The sequence below is a fragment of the Chanodichthys erythropterus genome, chromosome 17 (assembly GCF_024489055.1).
Source record: "Chanodichthys erythropterus isolate Z2021 chromosome 17, ASM2448905v1, whole genome shotgun sequence".
Lineage (NCBI taxonomy): Eukaryota > Metazoa > Chordata > Actinopteri > Cypriniformes > Xenocyprididae > Chanodichthys > Chanodichthys erythropterus.
The window spans coordinates 16,643,829-16,665,574 of record NC_090237.1 but is presented as its reverse complement, the minus strand read 5'-3'; the positions used below and the strand labels follow the sequence as shown (position 1 = coordinate 16,665,574).

General features: G+C 37.4%; 1 protein-coding gene across 1 annotated transcript in view; it reads right to left on the bottom strand.

Annotated features, from left to right (window-relative positions):
* Positions 1-21,746, bottom strand: part of grik4 (glutamate receptor, ionotropic, kainate 4) — a 430,510-nt gene that overhangs the window by 43,456 nt on the left and 365,308 nt on the right. Inside the window, exon 13 of the mRNA XM_067365349.1 lies at positions 1,163-1,270. Within this exon, the coding sequence (XP_067221450.1) occupies positions 1,163-1,270 (108 nt within the window). The remainder of the gene's footprint in view (positions 1-1,162; positions 1,271-21,746) is intronic.

Below are 21,746 nucleotides of genomic sequence, written 5' to 3'. Positions count from 1 at the left end.
GAACAAGATAAAATATTTTGTCCATCGGGAGTTGATTGAAATTGCTGGATCGTTGTTGTTTGCTAACTGATCTTTGAAGGATTTCTGGAGGGGGGTAAATATTGTTCCAAGACTCCTTCTCGGCCAATGCCACTAGCAAAGTTTTGTTCAGTTTTTTTCAGCAGTTCTTTATGCTCATCACATCATCAGAGTTTTTGTATTCATTTTTTATTACCTTATACGTCCAAAACTGTATTTTTCCACAGAAAAAAAATATCATATTGTTGCAACATTTTACCAAAATAAACATTTTATAAAAGATGAAGTGCTATGCAGGCTATTTAAGACAATATTGGCTGATTAGACGGCAATACTGAGCTAAACTGCAAATTGTTTGCCCTCTCTCTCTTCACTGTTCCCACATCCCAGACCTCAAATACATAAAATATTACCCTTTATAACATAGTTTTTAAAGTAAAGGAAGCACTGTACAGTACTTGAAACAACCAGTTCTTTATTTACACCCCCATAAAAACACAAAATCTCATTGGATCTATGCAAATTCCATAGGTGACCTATTTTGATCTCAAAAAGATGAACTGTCACTGAAAGGTGAGAAGTTTGCATCTATGCATCATTCATCATTTATAAATTGTGACTTAAGAAGATTTCCCCATTTGTCCTCAACAAGGCCACTTTACACCAGCTATTTATTGGTTTTCGAGCGCTTCTTGCATGGCCCCTCTCATTCTCAGTCGTTTTATTCCTCTCTCTTTTCTAGTGAAGGATGACCCAGCCAGATATGCGACATCCAGCCTAAGGCTGTGGAGAGCCTCTTTTTTTTCTCATCACTATACAGTGTACGAGAAGATGAGAAAATTGCCCCCAGATAACAGCCTAGCGGATTACATCTTCAATTGGTGGTTGCTGCTCCAGGACATGCTATCACACGCATACTTGTTAGTTTCCACTCATCTCAGAGGGAAAAGTCTTTATTTAGATCAGTGCTGAACCCTGAGGTGATTAGAGGCTAGACAGAGAGTTTCTGGAAGCTAAAGAGAGACTCCTTCAAAAAGGAGCTACATTATGTCATTCCCAGGGGGTGTGTGTAAATCTCTTGGCTAAATCATTAGGGTGTGTCCTCTACTGAGGAATGTGGACCAGAGTAGAAGACAGGACTTACCAGGATGGTAGTTATGGTGAGAGTGGTGTTGAATAGTGTGTCTGTCACGTTAAGTGATGGAAGCTTCTTCTCCATAGACAGTCCATGCTCTGAATGCCACTGACCGATCTGTAGGAGAAACACACTGAGAGTTATACCAAGGCTTCAAGCAAACTATGTGTAGTAGAAGATCCAATAACAAAAAGAGCAACCATTAATCCTTAAAGGGATAGTTCACCCAAAGTGAGACTTCTGTCATAATTTACTCACCATCAAGTTTTTTCAGAAAGAGATGTTAGACTGCAGAGCTCCCAAAATAACAAAAAAGCACCATGAAAGTATCACAAAATTAGTCTATATGACCCATGCATTATATTTCATGTCTTCTGAAACCACAGTTTTACACTTTGTGTGAGGCGCATACCAACTTTAATTTTTTATTCACTGAAACCTGTCCCCTCCATCAGTAACTCTCAAATTTCTATTTCGTTTGCACATACTGTATTAAAATATGCACTTCAAAGTGCGAAAGGCACTGGGTCTTACATATCTCATTACTGCAACAGTTTGAATATGCAGATGTGCAAATAAAATTTCCCAGTTAAATGTCGCTTGTTCCTTACAAAATAATTTTTATATGGCTACAGAAGACTTGTAATAATATTTCACAGAAATAAAAGTTTACACGAGGAGGGTCAGAAATTAATTTTCCCATTAAAGGGCAATAATTGATTTCCAGAGGCAGTTTTTTTTTTTTTTTTTTTTACCTTTGTGTAGCATCTGGAGTGCAATGGCAAATTTGATTATTGCTCTTGATATTGTAGTAATGATTATTAATGTTGATTAAAAGAATACAAAGTTTTTTGTTTGGGGATATACTTGGTCATATACTTGTAGGCTACACAGACAAAACAAGCTAAGAACCATTTATGAATTGGTTTATTGTTTTTTACGCATTAGAATTCAAGACATTACATTGGTTATTTTAGTAGCATGAAAAACAGAATGGTACAGAAAGCAAGCAAAGAACGTTCCCCATCATTAAAACGATCCATGACTTCAGTCTAGTGAGAGTGCAAAACTTGCGCAAGACTGAAGTCATGGATCTCTTTAGTGATGGTGAACGTTCTTTGCTTGCTTTCTGTATATAATTTATTCCCAGTTTGAAATTTAGTTTGAAAAACAACACAAAACTCCCCGGAAGCTCTCTACACTGTAAAATGAAAATCTTGCTTACTTTGTATCTGTACTTTGTTGTTTATGATGAGAGAATTTACAAGAGTGAGCATGCACACTAAACAAATCTCAGGCATTTTCAGCAGTATTTTCAGCACCATTGCATTCATAAGCTCAACAGAAACGTGTGATTGGTTATAATGCTCAATGCTGCAAAAAACATGTAAAAAGAAATCTAATGTAACGTGAGCCGATCTATATGTAATGCCATAATCAAAACCTTTCATTCATTTTCACATTTCATTTTAACAACAATCATAATAGATTTAATTTAAGTGTGTTGGTGTCATTTTTGCCCCCTTATCTTGAATTTTTCTGCATGAATCTACCTCAGTAAGACTTATAATATTCCACATAAATATAGTCTAAATAAAGAGAAAAGGACTTATGCATACTATATAAGGACATTTTTTATCGGCATAACGTAGTTCATCTTGAACAAGGACATATAGCAATGCAATGGCACACTATTATTATTATTTATTCTGTATTTGATTTATATTTAGATTTTACAACTTTATTTTACATTTTAAAATTATATATTTGAGTTGTTTTTGGAGTTGTATTTAAGCTTTTCATTGCACAATGCAACCCTTACTCAGTACATCTGACAAACTTGAAAAATGTGATTTGGGGGAATTTTGGTGGCATTTTTGCCCCAAGCCCCTGTTAATGTCCAATCCCGCAAATGAGTCAAATAGACTATGTTTATGGTACTTTTATATTGTTTTTGTTTGTTTGTTTTTGTCATTTTGAAGCATAATTCCCAGTTCCTATTCACTTTCATGTTAAAAAGAAGGACCAGGATATGGTTCAAAAATTCTATTAATTTATGTTCCGCAGAAGAAATAAAGTCATACGAGCACTAAAGTAAATAATGACTATTTTAATTCATGCATGAACTATTCCTTTAAGGCTCAATGTCAGGTGGAGGAGATTGCGGAAGGGAGCTTGTCGACACACACACAGAACAGTAAGAACACTTTAAAGGAAGTGGCGAAGGGACATGCGCTCAATCAGAGATGCAACAGAATGCATTCATTAACTCAATTACACCCCAATTCTCTGAAGCGAGCCAATGTCCTCATTATCATTCCAGTTTTGGCTGGCACCCCTCTGCTAGACCGCCTATATGGGGGCCACACTTCCTTTAATGGGAGGCTGAGTCTCCACCCAGCACACATGGCAGTCCTAAATCACCCATCATTTTTATTTTTATTATAATTACAAAGCTGCATGGTTCACTGGGCCTCCTGCTTGAAGTGTTCTGCAGAGGTGGCGCTCTATTTATCTTTCCTTCACTACCTGATCCCCAGCATTTCTGTAGACCCAAACGACACAGGGGAGGATGCTGCAGCGCTGCGCTGGATCTAAAATTACCTGCTCTCTGAGATACGAAGATGTCAAGGGCCACAAACAGGGGAGAAAGTGAGCCACAGGAAGCTTTTTTTTTGTTAAAACCGAGCGTATAGAAGCAAAAACAATCTAGTAGTGTGACTTTATGGATGCTACAGTCAGAGAAACAGGAACTTTTCCCCAGATCTTGCATGCACCTTGCTTGAAATATTCCTAAAATCAAGGGCAAAATACATCTGCTCTAGCTTGACTTTTATGTTGCAAAGGAGAGCAGCTGCTCAAGATTGCACTGATCCTCATGAGATCGCAAAATGCTGAGGATAATCCTTCATAAATAGCTCAATATTCTTTCAACAATAAACTTGTTTCTCAAAACACACTATGAAAAATAATTTCTTAATCATTACTTTTGTCTCGTTTACCAGGTGAATTATCCTGAGTACAAGATATATTCACTTGAGAAGCAAAACAGATGGAAGATAATGAGACATGCTTTCAGAGAATGTATATCTCTGATATATTCAAGTTTTTTTTTTTTTGCCTCATTGGCATTTCTTTTTTAAGCATAAATCTAAAAAAAAAGGTCATGCCAAAATAAAATAAAAACAATCTGACAATGGCAAATAACAAAAAATAAACTTAATTTAAGTTATTTTCTCTTAAAACAAGGCATTTCTTTTTAAAGCATAAATCGAACAATTTTCTGTAATGTTAAAATAAAACAAACAAACATATAAATTAGTAAAATAAAATACAAATATAAAATAAAATTTGCCAATGGGATAATGAAAATAAAAGTAATATATTCTTTGAAAACAAGTCTTAAAGGGTTAGTTCACCCAAAAATGAAAATTATGTCATTAATGACTCACGCTCATATCGTTCCAAACCCATAAGATCTCCGTTCATCTTCGGAACACAGTTTAAGATATTTTAGATTTAGTCCGAGAGCTTTCTGTCCCTTCATTGAAAGTATATGTACGGCAGACTGTCCATGTCCAGAAAGGTAATAAAAACATCATCAAAGTAGTCCATGTGACATCAGTGGGTTAGTTAGAAATTTTTGAAGCATCGAAAATACATTTTGGTCCAAAAATAACAAAAACTATTACTTTATTTAGCATTGTCTTCTCTTCCGGGTCTGTTGTCAATCCGGATTCACGACTCCGCAGTGACACTGCTGACGTGTTATCCGGTGCGCCCGAGCTTCGTTTACAGTCTGAGGGAGACGCACGCTGTATTCAAGCATACATTGTTTGTATTTTGGTATTGATATATTTTTTAAAATGGTGCGTAAGTGTGCATGTCCTAATTGGCAAAAACGACGACGTAAAAGTGCATTGCCAACACCGCCAGATGAAAGGATTCAATGGAATAAATTCTATGGAATCAATTCAATGGAAAGGATTCCGGAAGAGAAGACAATGCTGAATATAGTCATAGTTTTTGTTATTTTTGGACCAAAATGTATTTTCGATGCTTCAAAAACTTCTAACTAACCCACTGATGTCACATGGACTACTTTGATGATGTTTTTATTACCTTTCTGGACATGGACAGTATACCGTACAAACACTTTCAATGGAGGGACAGAAAGCTCTCGGACTAAAATGTGTCTAAAATATCTTAAACTGTGTTCCGAAGATGACCGGAGGTCTTACGGGTTTGGAACGACATGAGCGTTAGTCATTAATGACATAATTTTCATTTTTGGGTGAACTAACCCTTTAAAGTCTTAATTATAACAATAATAAATATTTTTGTTTCTCAAGTGAATCTTGTGTAGAGAATAAGGAAAGAAAAGTTTTGCAGTAAACATAGTAAGAGATGAAGAAAGGTGAAAGTAAGAATGCAAGAACACCAGGAATCAAAGATCTCCTCTGAGAATATGATCAAAAGATCCTGCTTTCTATTTCATTCCCTCCTCGTCTCTGTGGTAGAGATACCACCTTACTCTCACAAATGAAATCCAGCAGCAGCCAAACAGCCTTGATGGATCTGCGGAATCAGAACCCACAGCTCCAAACCATTTCAACTGAGAGAGGGTGCGGTTTCAAGAACAATTAGGATTTATTAGGAGAGACATTAAGAAAAGAGAGGAGGAGGATGTGTAGGCAGTGAGTGCAGTCAGGGACAGTGAGGGACTGTGCAGTAAAGCTGTGGGCAGAAAGAGAGTCTGGATATTGTCCAATAGGGAGGAACTGCTCTGAGAGCAGCCATCTACTCAGCACAAACAGCTTTTTGACAAACATCACGAACAAAACATGCCCAGAGTGGCAAACTAGAGTAGACACGCACTCATGCGTGCGCGCACACACACACACACACACACACACACACACACACACACACACACACACACATGTTTGTTTTTGTGAATTGTGGGGACTTTCCATAGACTTCAATGCATTTTACACTGAACAAACTGTACATTCTATCCCCCTACCCTGCCCCTACCCCTAAACCTAACCCTCACAGGAAACTGTGCAAACTTTTACTTTTTCACAAAAACTCATTCTATATGATTTATAAACCCATTTACATTGTGGGGACCGCTGGCTGGTCCCCACGATGTAGGTGAACTCAGGTTTATATTACATCATGGGGACATTTGGTCCCCACAATGTAATATAAACAAAAGCACACACACACACACACACACACACACACACCCATGTTTGTTTTTGTGAATTGTGGGGACTTTCCATAGGCCGCAATGCATTTTATACTGTACAAACCGTACTTTCTATCCCCCTACCCTACCCCTAAACCTAACCATCACAGGAAACTGTGCACACCTTTATTTTCTCACAAAAACATAATTTAGTATTTTTATTAATTAATTTACATTGTGGGGACTGGTGGCTGGTCCCCACGATGTAGGTGAGATCAGGTTTATATTACATATATATATTACATATATTACATAGTGGGGTCATTTGGTCACACACACACACACACACACACACACACACACACACACACACACACACACACACACACACACACACACGAGTCAATACATCATTAATCCTTCTTCCAAAACATGTTTTTGTCTTACACTGATTCACTATGGTAAGCCTATTATAAGCATCTATATTATAGACTGTACATGTGTTTTTTTGCGGGAATTTGCATACATACGATACTCGCCATTGCATGTATTGTCATATCCATAAATAGAGAAAGTTTGCTCTGGCTATTTTGAAGTGTGTATTGTGTGGGAGTGTGACAGTTTAGTTGTCACAACGAGTGAGAAAGGTTGACATGGAGCATGCTAAATTTTGAACCTCTGTTTTAAAAAAGACACAGAGGACAGTTTGCTGACAAAAAGAGATGGCAACAATCACAGAGTTCGTAATAAAACGAGAATCAACATTGGCTTGGCTTTTTGGAGATGGAAGAAGAGAGGGATTTCAAATGTTGCAAAAGCGATGCATATATATTGCCACATGGAGCGCTCTAACAGAGTTCATTGTAAAGCATTATTTATTATGAAGGGTCATATTCATCCACACCAAAACAACGTTCTTCTGCAAAATACATGCAGTTTTGTTTTTTAACCACTAGAAGGCCAAACGTTATACAGTGTGCCTTTAAATTTAAACTGAAATTTAACTAAGCTGGATGACGACATCATTGTTTTCTGCAGAACTGCTTTATAGATGAAATGAACTAATTTGATAATGGGGACATTCAATATACTTTTATTGTTTTAATGTAACTGACATGGTTGCCCATAGTAAAACTATAACATTAATGACACAGAGAAACAATATTGTTGGACTCACTTTCAGAACAATTTTTCCAGCTGATGAATGATAAAAAAAACCCATTGACAGCCAATCATAATCCACCTGACTTTAATAAGCTCAAGCGTTTATAGCAGCAGACGACATAACTACAGCACACTCTTATAATAAACAGAAAGTTATCATCCGTTAGTGTTAGAAAGTTATCGTCTGCTAATATAGTTATTATATTTATCTTTCTTGGTGTAAACAGGCATTTAAGGTAGTATACTTTATCCTTTAGTATGAGCAACAGTACTTGTGAAAAATACCAAAAAATGCATGCTTTTCCCAAGAGAATCTAATGAAAACAGCCTAAAGTTCAATGGCACCATTTGAGCGTTTGACCATGATTCCCTCTGATTTAAAGGTGAATGGGTTGCACGGTTTAATACCCTTAAAGGTCTTTAGTCCGTTTCATGCCTATGGTATAAATAATCACAACAAAGGCCCAGCAAGTGACTCATTTTCTACACTGGGCCCCTAAGAGGCTATAAGGGAGCAGTTGTGGTAATTAAGTGTGTAAAATGAGAGCAACAAGCCAAGGTAAATGGGAGTAACTGGCTGATCAGGAACCATATCCTGTTCATTTAAACAAGTCGCGATTAATCAAGAGCTTTGAGTGCTTGTCATTAATTACCGCTGACAAGTACACAATATCAAAGTCAAATTTGAGCTCCACTGCTTGTACAAACGGTACTTACAGCATCCTGTATGCCTGATCAAAGCCTGTAATGTACTCAGGGACAGACTTCTCAAGTTCAACATCAGTCAGTCTGCTTTAGTCTGTAGAGGTGTTGTAGTAGGTTTATGTCTTAGGAGAATTTTTTTCCACTGTTATGCTATAAAGAAAGTTTTGTGGAAGGTTGCAGAGGATAAAAGTATAGAAGAGGTACAAATGTACAACCCTGCATGCGTTTTAGCTTTCTGATAATGTCAGGTTAGTGGTTGTCAGCAATAATCATAGAGCCCCATACCTGCTACATATGCAATTATCACCTCAGCTGTGCCGACACACTCCTTCACACTTTATCTGTCTCTCATCTCATCTCATCTCATCTCTCTTTTTTTTTTTTTTTGCTTTTCACATGCTTCGCTATAAATCTGCCCAATAATGGAAACCAGTGGGGTGGCTGAAACAGGCAGGCAGAGTCTGGTATATTCTGTGAATGGAGGCATGAAGGAGTCAACACAGATCAATACAGTAGTGTGGGAAAGATGGAGGAGAGGAAGAAGGGGCGATGTATAAACCTTAGAAAGCACTGCAGCTGCAGAGATAACATGAATGCCTATTGTGAGCTGCCACAAGCATTCAGTCAGTTCTTGAATGGAGTTCAAACTAATAGGACAAAAGCAACTGTATCTATGTGTGACTTGTCAACCCACTATCAAACTATATAGTGTATAGTCCAGGGTCTCAGGAGTGTGTTTGAATGTGAAGTGGGTGTATACAGTGGTTGAATGACACTATCTTCGTGTGGAGCACTGCCAAGCTGCCACACTACAAAGTGTCATCGCACCAATCTGTGAGTGTTCTTCACAAACCCAGTGACCTTGTGACCCGCAACTCAAAAACAAGTCCACATTGTCTCGTTTGATGGCTGCCCATTGCCGTTTATTTAGAGGCCAGAATTCCCTCCTCTCATGTGGAACGAGGAGAATGTCACACCTGCAGTCATTAGCGGGAAACATACGCCGACGGATAAAAAGTTAAAGGCTGGTTGGAAAGGTCAGGTGGGTATACTCCCTTTCAAGAAGTGACCTTTTACTACAATCAAAATTTCAATTTGCAGCGCATAACCGCCAACAGAAAAACATTTCTTGTTATTCCCAAATAGCTGAGCCAATTTCAACATTCATTATTTGACATTATCCGCTTGCTGCAGGGCCAATGCCATAATGAGGAGACACTGGAGATCAGAGCCAGTCAAGCTCCACCCAAAGCGAAGCTCACATCAAAGCTTTCTACAGATACCCCCCCACCCCCAACACACACACTTAACAATGCTCAGCTCAAGCCCCCACTGTCCAGATGCTAACACTGAAAGGAAGGAGGGGAGATATGCTGAGACCAAATCCTGCATACTTGCCTAGTCCCATTTTTATCATTCCTCATTTATTCTCTATCTCTGCTATAGCTCTTTCCTCCTCCAACTCTATGAAGGTCCTGACTGGCTGTGCATGGGTAATGGCGAATGGAGAAATCAATTTCAAAGTACTTCAGCAGCATGATTGTTATATGTACAATATTGGCAAAGCAGCAACAACAACAGCAGTGACAAATAAAGAAACGAAAAGGGAAAAGAAAAAAGTATTAATTTTAACAAAAAGGTTGAAAAGGTATAAAAAGGATTTAAAATATAATAACAAAAATAACAATATTATGCAAAAAAGGTTTAAATAAATTTTAAAGTAAAAAACAGGTTTAAAGTAAAAAACAATAACAGTGACAAGTAAAGAAATGAAAAAAAAGAGTATTAAATGATAACAAAAATTAAAAAAGGTGGTAATGAATAATAATAATAATAATAATAATAAAAAAATATAATATAAAAAATAAAATATATAAATCAATTTATAAAATTGAATGAAAACAAATATATATATATATATTTGTTATATATATATATATTTTAGGGCTGTCAATCGATTAAAAATTGTAATCTAATTAATTACATACTCTGTGATTAATTAATCTATATTAATCGCATACATAATTTTTGCTGTGAAAGTATTTAATATTTCAATTCAAATTAATCTATGCAGGGTTTTTCCTGGGTCAACAATGGTCTTCTGTGGTGACAGACATGGTCATCCACACAAACAGTGAAAAGTGCCCTACCCACGTGATCTGCGAGCCCGATACTGACAATAAAGTACCCGTCACTCTCACTGTAATTCTTTCTTGCCCTCTTTGCAAAAAAAAAAAAAAAAAAAAAAAAATTGTGATTTTATAGCTTTGTAAGAGAAGATGCTTTTTTCTAAACCTGAAAAGTATTAAAAAGTAGCATTTAGAAGTTATATTAACTAATAATATCATTTTCTACCATATACAATTGAATGCACCTAGCTAACAACAACTTGCTTTGTTCTGGTTTCACCTCACTCCTAAACTAACTGATTTTATAGGTAGGCCTAATTTACTACACATTTTCGTTTAAATAACCTGAAAATATTGTGGATTATTAAGGCTAATTTTACTAACCACTCTTGCTAAATGGGGTAAGCAAATGTTCTCATTTCAGAGTTGTTCGAGTAAATGATTCATTATAGACCATGTGGACAGATCAGTTGTTGTCATGATTCATTAAAATGAATCTGTTCAAATGAGTCATTAGGCCGTGAATCGGACATTAGTGTTACGTGCGAATCGCGACTGTTATTAGGATATCGCAAAAGATTTGTCAACACAGAAAACAGGATTTTCTTTTTGTTCACTGAAAGTGTGGTTTATGTCAGCTGCACGTGCAGGGCGCCTGTCAGAGAAGATGAGGTGACGTTCTTTTGAGCACTATTCACACCCAGCGGTTATTCAGTAAAAACATTCTCCGAATGCGCCTCGTGACACATGGATTCGGTCTTACGAACTTTTAGCATTGTGTCAGTTGATTTAGATTATTATGTGTGAGGTAGAGAGAGTGCAAAGACAGTGCTTACTTTGAAGACAGAGAGAGCTCGCGCACACGAGGGAGGAGCTCTGCTCGTTCTGTCCGTCAGCGCAGCAGTCATCTCCCTCCTTCATAAAGTCGAATGGTGGCTAGAACCAGAGCCATAGAGAAATGGCTCTATATGGCTCTGGCTAGAATGGCTCCAGGTTCAAAGGTCATTACGGAATGTATTAATCTGAATATTTTTTTTTAACGCGTTATTTTTTTTCTCAGATTAATCTAAATGAATGCGTTATTTTGACAGCCCTAATATATATATATATATATATATATATATATATATATATATATATATATATATATATATATATATATATATATATATATATATATATATATATATATATATATATATATATATATATATATATATATATATATATATATATATATATATATATATATATATATATATATATATATATAAATATATATATACACACACACACACACACAAAATTAAATGTATCCAGCAGATGTGATACTTAGCTGCTCTACCAGGAGGATCCAGCAAATACAAAAACACACTAGACTTATGTCTCAATATATCCTTGAAGGGCATAGGGAAAACAGGATTTTCCTTGCTCTTTTCATTGCACTATGTAGAGATAGTCTGACATTCATAAAGCAAAGCTCCCTCTTCAGACCATGAAGCCCATTTATGGAAGCATAAGCTCTTCTCTGAGGTGGGGTGATGTAATAATTACTAGAGCTTTTTGTGATTTTAATCCCATCTGAATTGGTCATATCAGTAATTTTCCTCGATTTTTTACAGACTGTGAATTTCAGATTACAATGTCTTTCACCTTAAATGCTTTATAAAAAATAACCACAAAACAGTCCTGTGAAAACTGAAATGCTATGAATTTATTCTCATGCCTATTTAACTTTATTTAACCTTTAACTTGTACATGAGGTTCTCCAAGAAGCTCAAGCAGACGTTAGTCAATGAGAAGACAGCTCAGAATATAAAATAAAAAGCGACAAGGATTAATGAGTTTTTGTGTGGTCACTCAGATCATTTTTCTATTGTAAATATGCTGCATGTGTCATGACCTTGATCATAATACAGTAATTTAAGAGTTATTAAACTAGAATTTCACAGAGTTCTTTAATCCATATTAGATTTTTACCCATGAAAAGAGGGAAAGGACTATGTGATGCCTTTTGGATAATTTATATGTAATAGTAAATGTGATTTATATGGGATTTGGATGATTTGTATGGAGTAGTAAAAACAGAAAAGTACATTTACAGTCATTTTAAGACTAAATCTGAGAGAAGAGATGAAGATAAAAGGAGGAAGTTGGTAAGGAAGTGAGAGTGAAAATTAAATGTCCTGAAAACCAATCCTGCATCTATAAAGATGCAAATATGTGTCATGGCATCAATTTCACAACCTTTAGCACTTAATAATGGATGGCAATATCACATATTTCAACAGCATTTTACATACAAAAAGTGAATAACCAATCATAACATGCATCATTATTCATGACATATTAAAGGTGCAGAACAAGAACAACCTGTTTAATTCTAACACCATGTCATAAGACGTGATGTGATAAGATTCCAGTGACAGGCAAATTGTCTGTCCACACCAGACATGACAAGGCTACAAGATGTGACAAAATCAATCACAAATCACAGCCAATCAGAAGAGCGTACAATCTCTCAATCTCTCTCACATACAATGGCATGGATAACAGAATCCCCTGCCATTCGTTGCATCTGCAGCTGGTTAGGACAAAAAAATGTTAGAGAGAAAGTAGAAAATGGTCTACAGGACGTTCACGGACTCCACACCCTCCTACCTCCCCTCTTTCTTACAAGTCTACGTGCCCTAAAGGAGCCTCCGGTCTGTAAGTGAGAAACACCTCATGGTACCAACACAGAAAGGCACAAAATAACTCTCGAGAACATTCTCGTTCACTGTTCCTTGCTGGTTGAGTGATCTTCCCAACCTTATCTGGACTGCTGAATCCCTGACAATTTTCAAGAAATAGCTAAAAATCATCTCTTCCGTGAGCACTTAACTGAATTTCACTCTTCCTTCCCTATTTTATCCCTCCCTATTCTAGCTTCTGAACGATGGCTGAACTTTGTATTAAAAGCATTTCTCATGTTTATTGCCTCTTTAGATGAATCGCTTGGTGTATTTCTTCAAAAGTCGCTTTGGATAAAAGCGTCTACTAAATGAATAAATGTAAATGTAAATAAATGTAAAATTTCCCAACAGTTTTAGTTTCTGGAAACTTTAACATTATAAGACAACTGTACTTAATTGTATAAAGTAGCTCCTCCATACTTCTTTTGATATATCTATACAACCAAGACTAAGTCCACACAGAGAAGCAAAGACACATAAAGAAAGACTACAATCAAACAGTCTTTATCTGTCCTCTGAAAGTCCACGTTCACACAACCCCCCTCACTTTAATTACCAAAAACACTCACTGAATACAAACATACTGGCTTTAATGTCGGTTGCTAAAAGGAGATGAGTCTTGTGTGCCTCTCCAGCTTCTTTTCAAGTCAGAGTAGTTACTGGCTCTTATGACCTCGGGACTTTTTCAGACTCTCATCTCTCTGTATCTGTTTTTCTCTCGCTCTTCATTTTCTCAGGAGCAGAACACAGTGTCTGCAGTGTTAAAAAATTGAGTTTGTGTTGAGCAATTAGTCATAAAAACAAGGTCAGAGGATGATTCGTAGGCCAGAAGATGGTCCAGGTAAAAGCTCAAGGGGAAAACAACACTCTTAAGTCCCCGATATACTCATGGTGAAGTTCTTTTTTGTTCTTTGCTTATGGGTAAAAAGAAGTTAGAAATACCTTTGCAGCGATATACTGTTAGTGAACATCCCGACGCCCCCCACACTGCTGGGTGTGGTGTTTAGATGAATATGTAAATATGTGCTTTTCCCTGAACAACAAGATAAAACAACAAAAATAAGAAAACAGCAGTTAAGAAAGCATCTGATCATAGCGATGTGCATTTGTTTGCACAAGCACTGCAATTCGGCACTCCAGTCAAGTTACGTCACTTTTATTTATATACCACTTTGTACAACAGACCGCTTTAATGCAAGCCACTTAAACAAGAAAAAAACAGTGTCAGTGTAGGTTTTAATTAGAAGTAGCAGCAGTGGGCAGCCATTGCTGCGGCGCCCGGGGAGCAGTTGGGGGTACGGTAGTTGGGGGTACGGTGCCTTGCTCAAGGGTCTCACCTCAGTCGTGGTATTGAGGATGGGGAAACATTATAAGACAATCCCTCACTGACAATCCCTGCCGGACCTGAGACTCGAACCCATGACCTTTGGGTTACAAGTCCGACTCTCTATCCATTAGGCCACAACTGCCCCCAGTTGTTATTCATCACAGACCAATTGTTGTTCGAAGGTGTTTACCAGCCAGAGTGAACTTTCTCGAAAATTTTAGTTTTTGTAATTGAAGTTTTAAACTTCAGAAACAAACTTCAGAAATTCCAAACCAACATAGTTTTGGCCTTATTTTCATTGAAATGACATAACAGCAGTTCGTTCATCAATTTCGATTGAAGTATATTGGGGCTTTTAAGAGACCTGACATCACACGGTGTGTTTCTACTCTCACAAATACCTCTCAATCGTTTACCTCCTACACTACTAGAGTTTTGATCATTCAGCGTTCCTTCATATTTCATCACATCCATGTTATTGCTCTCCCCAGGCGGGCTCACGCACTGACACAAATTGCGTACATTACAGAGGAATGTTATGGCTGCTGTGACAGTTTTATTGCCGCTCAGATGAAGACATAAACGGGTAATTCATGATTTCTATCAGAGATAATGCTGAAGTCCTCAAAATGCTCCTCAACTTCCATTTCTCCAAATTCTGTCAGAAACACGTTTTTATACTGGCACCAAACTGTATAGTATGTGAGAAATGGGTACTTCGGAAATAAAAATATCACTCTGTGAAGCTCTTTAAACACTTTAAAATGTGAGGAACTTGTGCCTTATGGACTAAATCGACTGGTCTCAAGTTGATTTGCAAGGCTCTTGCCAAAGCAGCTGGTGTGGTATGATATCTTTCAAGACAAGGAGCTCCCAGCGTGTGTTAGGAAGTGTTGACTCCTCTCCAATGTTCTATGTGGGGTGCAAACTTAAAGGAGCTTAGCGACTACTGTTGTTTTTAGCCACTCTGATAAAAACACACATAAGACGCACGGGCCTAATAAATTAGGTCTCGTGCTGGGAGGATAAAAAACAAATTCAATTGAAAGGAAGAGCAAGTGAACAGAGCCAGGCGAACATAATCGAATTCATATAGCTGTGTGTGTATTAAAACAGCCTGCTGTGAGTGTGTATCAGTGTTGGGGAGAAACTAAACTAAAATTAGCAATGCTACCAGCCACATTCATCAGGAGCATGACAGTGCTTGGTTGTTTAAAAATGCATCTTATCCTGTAGCAAGCTAACCTTCCCAGCAAAAAGCAGTAAAGTGCTACAAAATGCTATGTTGAGGTTTGTAAATGTATGGCGAATGCAGCTTTACAACACTCTCCTCTTCCAACAAACCTTGTAGCCTGTGTATATAAGTCTTGTCCATTATCTTTTTTAAGTGAAATATTTAATTAAATATGCAACAAAATTGAGGATGCACTGACGTCTCTACACCCAGCTTTACAGTCAAACAAATTGAAGTAATAATCAAAGTGAATCTATTCTTTCAGACAAATTTGATTTATTTTCTCAGCTGGTGGGATGCGACCCAAATGTGGGTTGCAAGACCGTTTTGAGTGGTTGGTGGATTGTGTAGTCAAAGAAACAACAGCAACCATAACAAAAAACACTTCTATATATTTTTTCTGATGTGAGACTTTTATTTTGAAAGACGTGCCTTAAAGTTGTTGACTCTTCTGTCAGAAGTAAAACGTGCCTGAGAAAAACGAGTTGCCTGATTCACTATCTTCTGTCAGATGAGATGTTGTCAGTCTATATGTTAGTGTGATTATTCTAACATTATTTTCGTTACTAACTTGCTACTAAATAAAAAGTCTCTCTGCTGACTCGAAAACATACAAATTAAAAGCCTTGAACCACTTAATTAAAATGAACTGTCCAACATTAAACTGAATTTACAGAACCGACTTAAACACATTCAGTTTATTGCACAGGTTTAATTGGACAGTTCATATTAAGCGGTTTACTGATTTTAATTTGTATGTTTTCAAATCAGCAATATAAATCATAAAAAAAAACAAAAACATAAATAATAAAAAAGTATACTACACAAAAAATACACTATAAAAAGTGACCAATAGTTCACATGTGCCAACATCAAATAATATTATTTAATTTAATAAAATTAAGTAAAAAGCAAAGCTACTGTACATTTTTAAATTAGCTTGCCCAAAACTGATCTGTACAACATGAAGGGAGTGTGAGATAAGTCCAGGGCCTGATGCTGCCTACTCAGAAGATGAGCTCTGTCGCCGAGGGGAGAATCAAAGTGGGACAAATGCGAGGCGGGAAACGCGGCCTGCACACAGCAGGAGAAAAATCCAACAGTTGAAGCCTCTCCTTCAGGGAAGAGGAGCTACTCCTCCCTGCTGGCAGCTCTCCTCTGCAGGTGGTATAATCTCAGGCCTTGATTAACTACTTCTATTACCAAACTTAATTACTAAATCGTCAAGAGTGGCCTGTGCTGGCGTGAGCAGACCAACCCCCCGCAGCAAGAGAGACAAACAAATAAACAGCAGCGCGGCTCTGACAGCCAGCTTCTGACTGCTATTAGGCTCCACAGAGCTCAGGCTAATTAAGATCCCACGATGCTATCGATGGGGGAAATAAAGACAATTGACAATCGCCTCTTGCAAACCCAGGGAGAAAGAGGCAGGGCTGAGACCTGCTGGGCAAATGGGCTGGAAGTGTGTGTGTGTGTGTTTTTGCATAAAAATATGTGGGTGGTTTTAAAAAAGCTGCATCAACAGTGCAAACATGCTTTTGCTGCATCGCTGCTCTAAGGGTACATAGGCTGGCGGGGTGCCCAAACAAACCAACCGCCTTTCTCATGGATCCTGAAGGGCATTTCCGCTTGGCTTGCCCCCTGGGACACAACGGCTACACTATCTAACGTACGGAGCACGGCAAAGTCAATGAGATCACGCCACATCATCTCTGGAGCTCACAACAGAAAAAAAAACTCTTCACACCATGTCCTTGGACAGAGCCCATTTTAGACTGAAAAGGTGTCTCATCATAATTCTGTTTGTCCCATTCTGTACAACAACTTCATCCCAGAAGTGGCTGAATTAAATTGTCCATTTAGTGTAAACTTCGCAGGCCAATGGAGGACACCATCTGCCCACGGTTGCAAAGCACTGACTCTTATTAGCTTGGGCGATATCGCTCATTATCCCCTCTCATAAAAAGATAAACGTAGGGTGTCTTGAATTAAAGCACATTCTCTTGAAAATATTTACTAGTCTGAACAGTCTTTTCATCGCTCGTTTAGTGGAGAGAGAGGAAACGCGTGGGTGAGAATGCCAGTCGGAAGCTGCTAAGCTGAGTGCTGTGTGGTGTGGACATGTTTAATGGGGTCTCTTTATGGAGATGACTGGTGAAGCTTATGGCAGAGCAGTGGGAGAGAACATGCCAGATCAGACAGGGAAAGCCAGGGGAACGTCAGGCCTGCTAAAACTGAGGAATACGGCGAGGCTGCGGTGACCTTCTTAATGGCGCACATCTTCTGGCTTTCAATGATATGCTGAGTGGGCTAACTACTTTAGACAGCAGTAAGATAAATGTTCATGCTACTGCTCCCAAAAGCTACTAATAAACCATATGCATCATATATGGAGGGGACAGGTGGAAGATGTGCCCACCATTTCATTATTTCATTAAATAGCTCACAATAAGGATGTGTCGATTACTGTCTAAAATGGAAGAAAACATTTCTAGCTCTTGAGCAGGAGTTTATTTTGTTTGTGTGTGATATAATGAGAGATTTTTTTTTTTTCGGCAGTTGTTGTGGTTGCTATCGGTTGCACAAAATGACAAGCCATGTTCTCTCCATCACATGCTCCAATCTATTCCTTTTCCAATCTGTCAGAAAATTCACTATCCATTCCAGTAATACCTAAAAAGAAAATGCAAATAGATGAGTTCCCAGTGTTGTACTTTTACAAATATAGAGCTGCAATTTTGATTAAATAAAATAAAAAAATGAATAAAAGAAATAAAATAAAATAAAACAGACTAGAATACATATCCTCTCACACTCACAGCAAAATTAGTACTGGGCCAACAAGTCATGCTTGGTTTCATTCCCTGTCCTCCAAAATCAAAGGTGGATGAAGTTATCCAATTAAATTCATTTGAGCACTTGAATTGGTTATCAAGTAGGATCGCTCCCTCAAATCAGTGCATAACAAGTTAATTAGAACTTGTTTTGTTGAAAAACAGGCAGTCAATGTGCTATTGAAACATGCAGATGAAATGATTTTGGACATTTTAATACACAATGCAATGATGAAATTTCAGTTTTGACAAAAGAAAACTGAAATAAACTATCGATTATCACAGACATTAAATAGACTATCACATACTGGAATATTTATCAATAAAAGTTAAAAAAATATATATATTTTTGCATCCCTAAATACTCGTGAGCTAAACCTTCAGCATTTTGCAGCATCACCCCAGCTAACAGAATTTTGTTATAAGAACATTCTCTAAATATTCAGTGTTGGTTCTGGGAACATTAAAAACGTCTAGTTTTTTACATTCCCAGAACCAACACTGAATATTTAGAGAAAGTTCTTATAACAAAATTTTGTTAGCTGGGACAACGCCCAAGCACTAAATAGTAAAATTAATTGACCAAGCTCTGAAGTGAAATGCTGTCAGTCACATACACCGCCGTTTCATTACTGATTATTTGTGCAAAGTCCCGTCCATTTTGAGAGATTTCCCCGATCATTAAACAGAGAAGACAAGCTTCCAGGTGGGACAAAAATTCACTAATTGAAAACCAACTGTCCAATAATGTTTAGAGCCTTTTGTCCATTTAACATTGATCTTTGCTCCATTAAAATCAAGTGTTCAGATATAAGCCCTCTGATGCATGACTTCAAAATGAATTTATGGGCCATGCATCCATTGTAGGGGTGTAACGATTCACTCGTTTTCTCGATGCATCAATTACAAATCCTGACGATGCAAATGCATCGATCTTGAAACATGTTTTTTGAATCGTGAATCGTTAATTTCAGTCGATAATCAATGTAAAATGCTAAGAATCAGATTAATCGCAATTCTACAGTGATTCAGTGCTTTAAAATATATAAATTCAATTACTACATGAAATTAAGGGGAGATGTTGTATGCGTTACTCGAGCCCTCACAGCTCTCCTTCACAGACACGCGCTGCACTCTTTACTGCCTTTCACTGGAATGGGCTTGCAATCCGTCCGTATCTCACTGACATATATTTGAGAAGCCTGCATTTGAGCTCTCCTCAGGACAGCCACTGCTATTCACATGAGCAGATGACAATCGAAACAGCAATAGTCCTGAGTCAAACCGCTCAAGCCATTGATAAAGCTGCCAAGTCTTGCGTGGTCACTACTGTTGAAATAAAACACTTTCATTACGAGGAAATGTCACCGTTATTTTCTATAAGATAAAATACTGAAGTTTTACGGAAGTGGGTCATACCATTGACATTACCTGAGCAGTTGAAGTAAAACCCCGTTTATTCAAGGATGCGCATTTATTGTATGGACGGAGCAAACACATAATGTAAGTGACTAAATGCAGCATACACACAGTTCCAATGAATGATAAATGAAATATAACTTAATTTTGTTAAACTAAATGCACGAAGGAAACTGCTGAAGTAACTACAACATTAACAGAACACTGAAATAAGAGCGCGCAGATTATCTATCAATCAGATGCGCATTAAAGTTGTGTTCGTTACTATAGCAACAGTAGACACCAGAGCGTTTTCTTTCAGAATCACCATAAGCAAAATGTTCCATATAAAGAGAACAAAGAGGGATTTTCTTACTATTCTGTGAAGAAAAGTTAGTTTAGGATTAGTTGGGAAAGTCCATGATATTCTAAGGTAGTCTCTCCATGTAAGCATTAGTATGTTTAATGCACCTGGAAAACTTTAATAAGGTTGTGTAGCCATTAACACTGTCCTGCACTATACTTAACATGAACTAACAATACATTTAAAGCCTTTTAAAATTTTAGCTTATGTAAATTTCTAGTCAATTTAAAAATAAATTTATTTTGCATCATTAAGAACTAACATGAACTTACATCAACAATGGACAAAAGGTTGTTTTTTGCCCTTACTCTCTAACCTCCTGAAGGCCGCTGTGTAATTCACACCCTCCCTGACTAAGACATATTAGGGGAAGCATTTCAATAACCTTAATGAATGCTTATAAAAATGCGAATTAATCGAATCGCATCGAATTTTAATGTCGTCTCAAATTGAATTGTTCTGAATTTGCAAAAATCATTCTTGAATCGAATTGAACACCTATAAATCATGAATCGAATTGATTCGCTGTCTACCCAAAGAATCACAGCTCTAATCCACTGACATCTATAGACATTTTCATGTAGAGATGGATGGATGGATGGACAGACAGAAAACACTGATGGATGGCTAGAACAATAGACAGATGGATAGACAGACAGAGATAGATAGATAGATAGATAGATAGATAGATAGATAGATAGATAGATAGATAGATAGATAGATAGATAGATAGATAGATAGATAGATAGATAGATAGATAGATAGACAGACAGATAACAGAACAAACTAAAAAAGAACAACAGAATTAACAATACACAGAACGAATGAACGGTAAATGGATGGATGGGAGGATGGATGTACATCTACTAAACATGCCACATTCCTGATGCATTTTTATGGGCCGCCATATCTCCCATGTAGTCTTAAAGCAATTAATAGAAACTCATATTCTCTCGATTGAATTAATTTTGTGATGTGTTATTGCCCAAATCACTGAATAATTAGAGTATTTTTTTAGAACCCAGATACATATCACCATCCATGTGCCTAAAACTTACTCAAAAACATCTCAGAGAGTGTTGGCAGTGTGTAAAATAATCAGCGAAGTGTCGAAATGTTACATAAGCTCTCATTAACCAGTCTACCTTAAGCACTGGCACACAGATTGGACTGGCATGCTGCTATAGCCACGCTTGGTTTAATGACACCTGCATGAAAAGCCGTGCAGCTATCTTGTCATCCCAGCTGGGTTTGATATACATCTTTCGAGCTGAAACTGATGTGAAATTGCAGTGCTGGTTGAGTGCGGCACAGTTCAAATATGTGAGATGCTTGCCAGAGAAATTCAATTTAAATGTGCCAATAGTGTGTGATGGTCTGCCTCATATGTCCACCTTCCTCTCCTCCCTCCATACCAGCTTCCAGAAGGGAAGCGTATGTACACGTGTGGGCCAATCTGTCTAATACCCACAGGGTAGGATTGGCTTTGCCAACTGCTCCAAGACATAA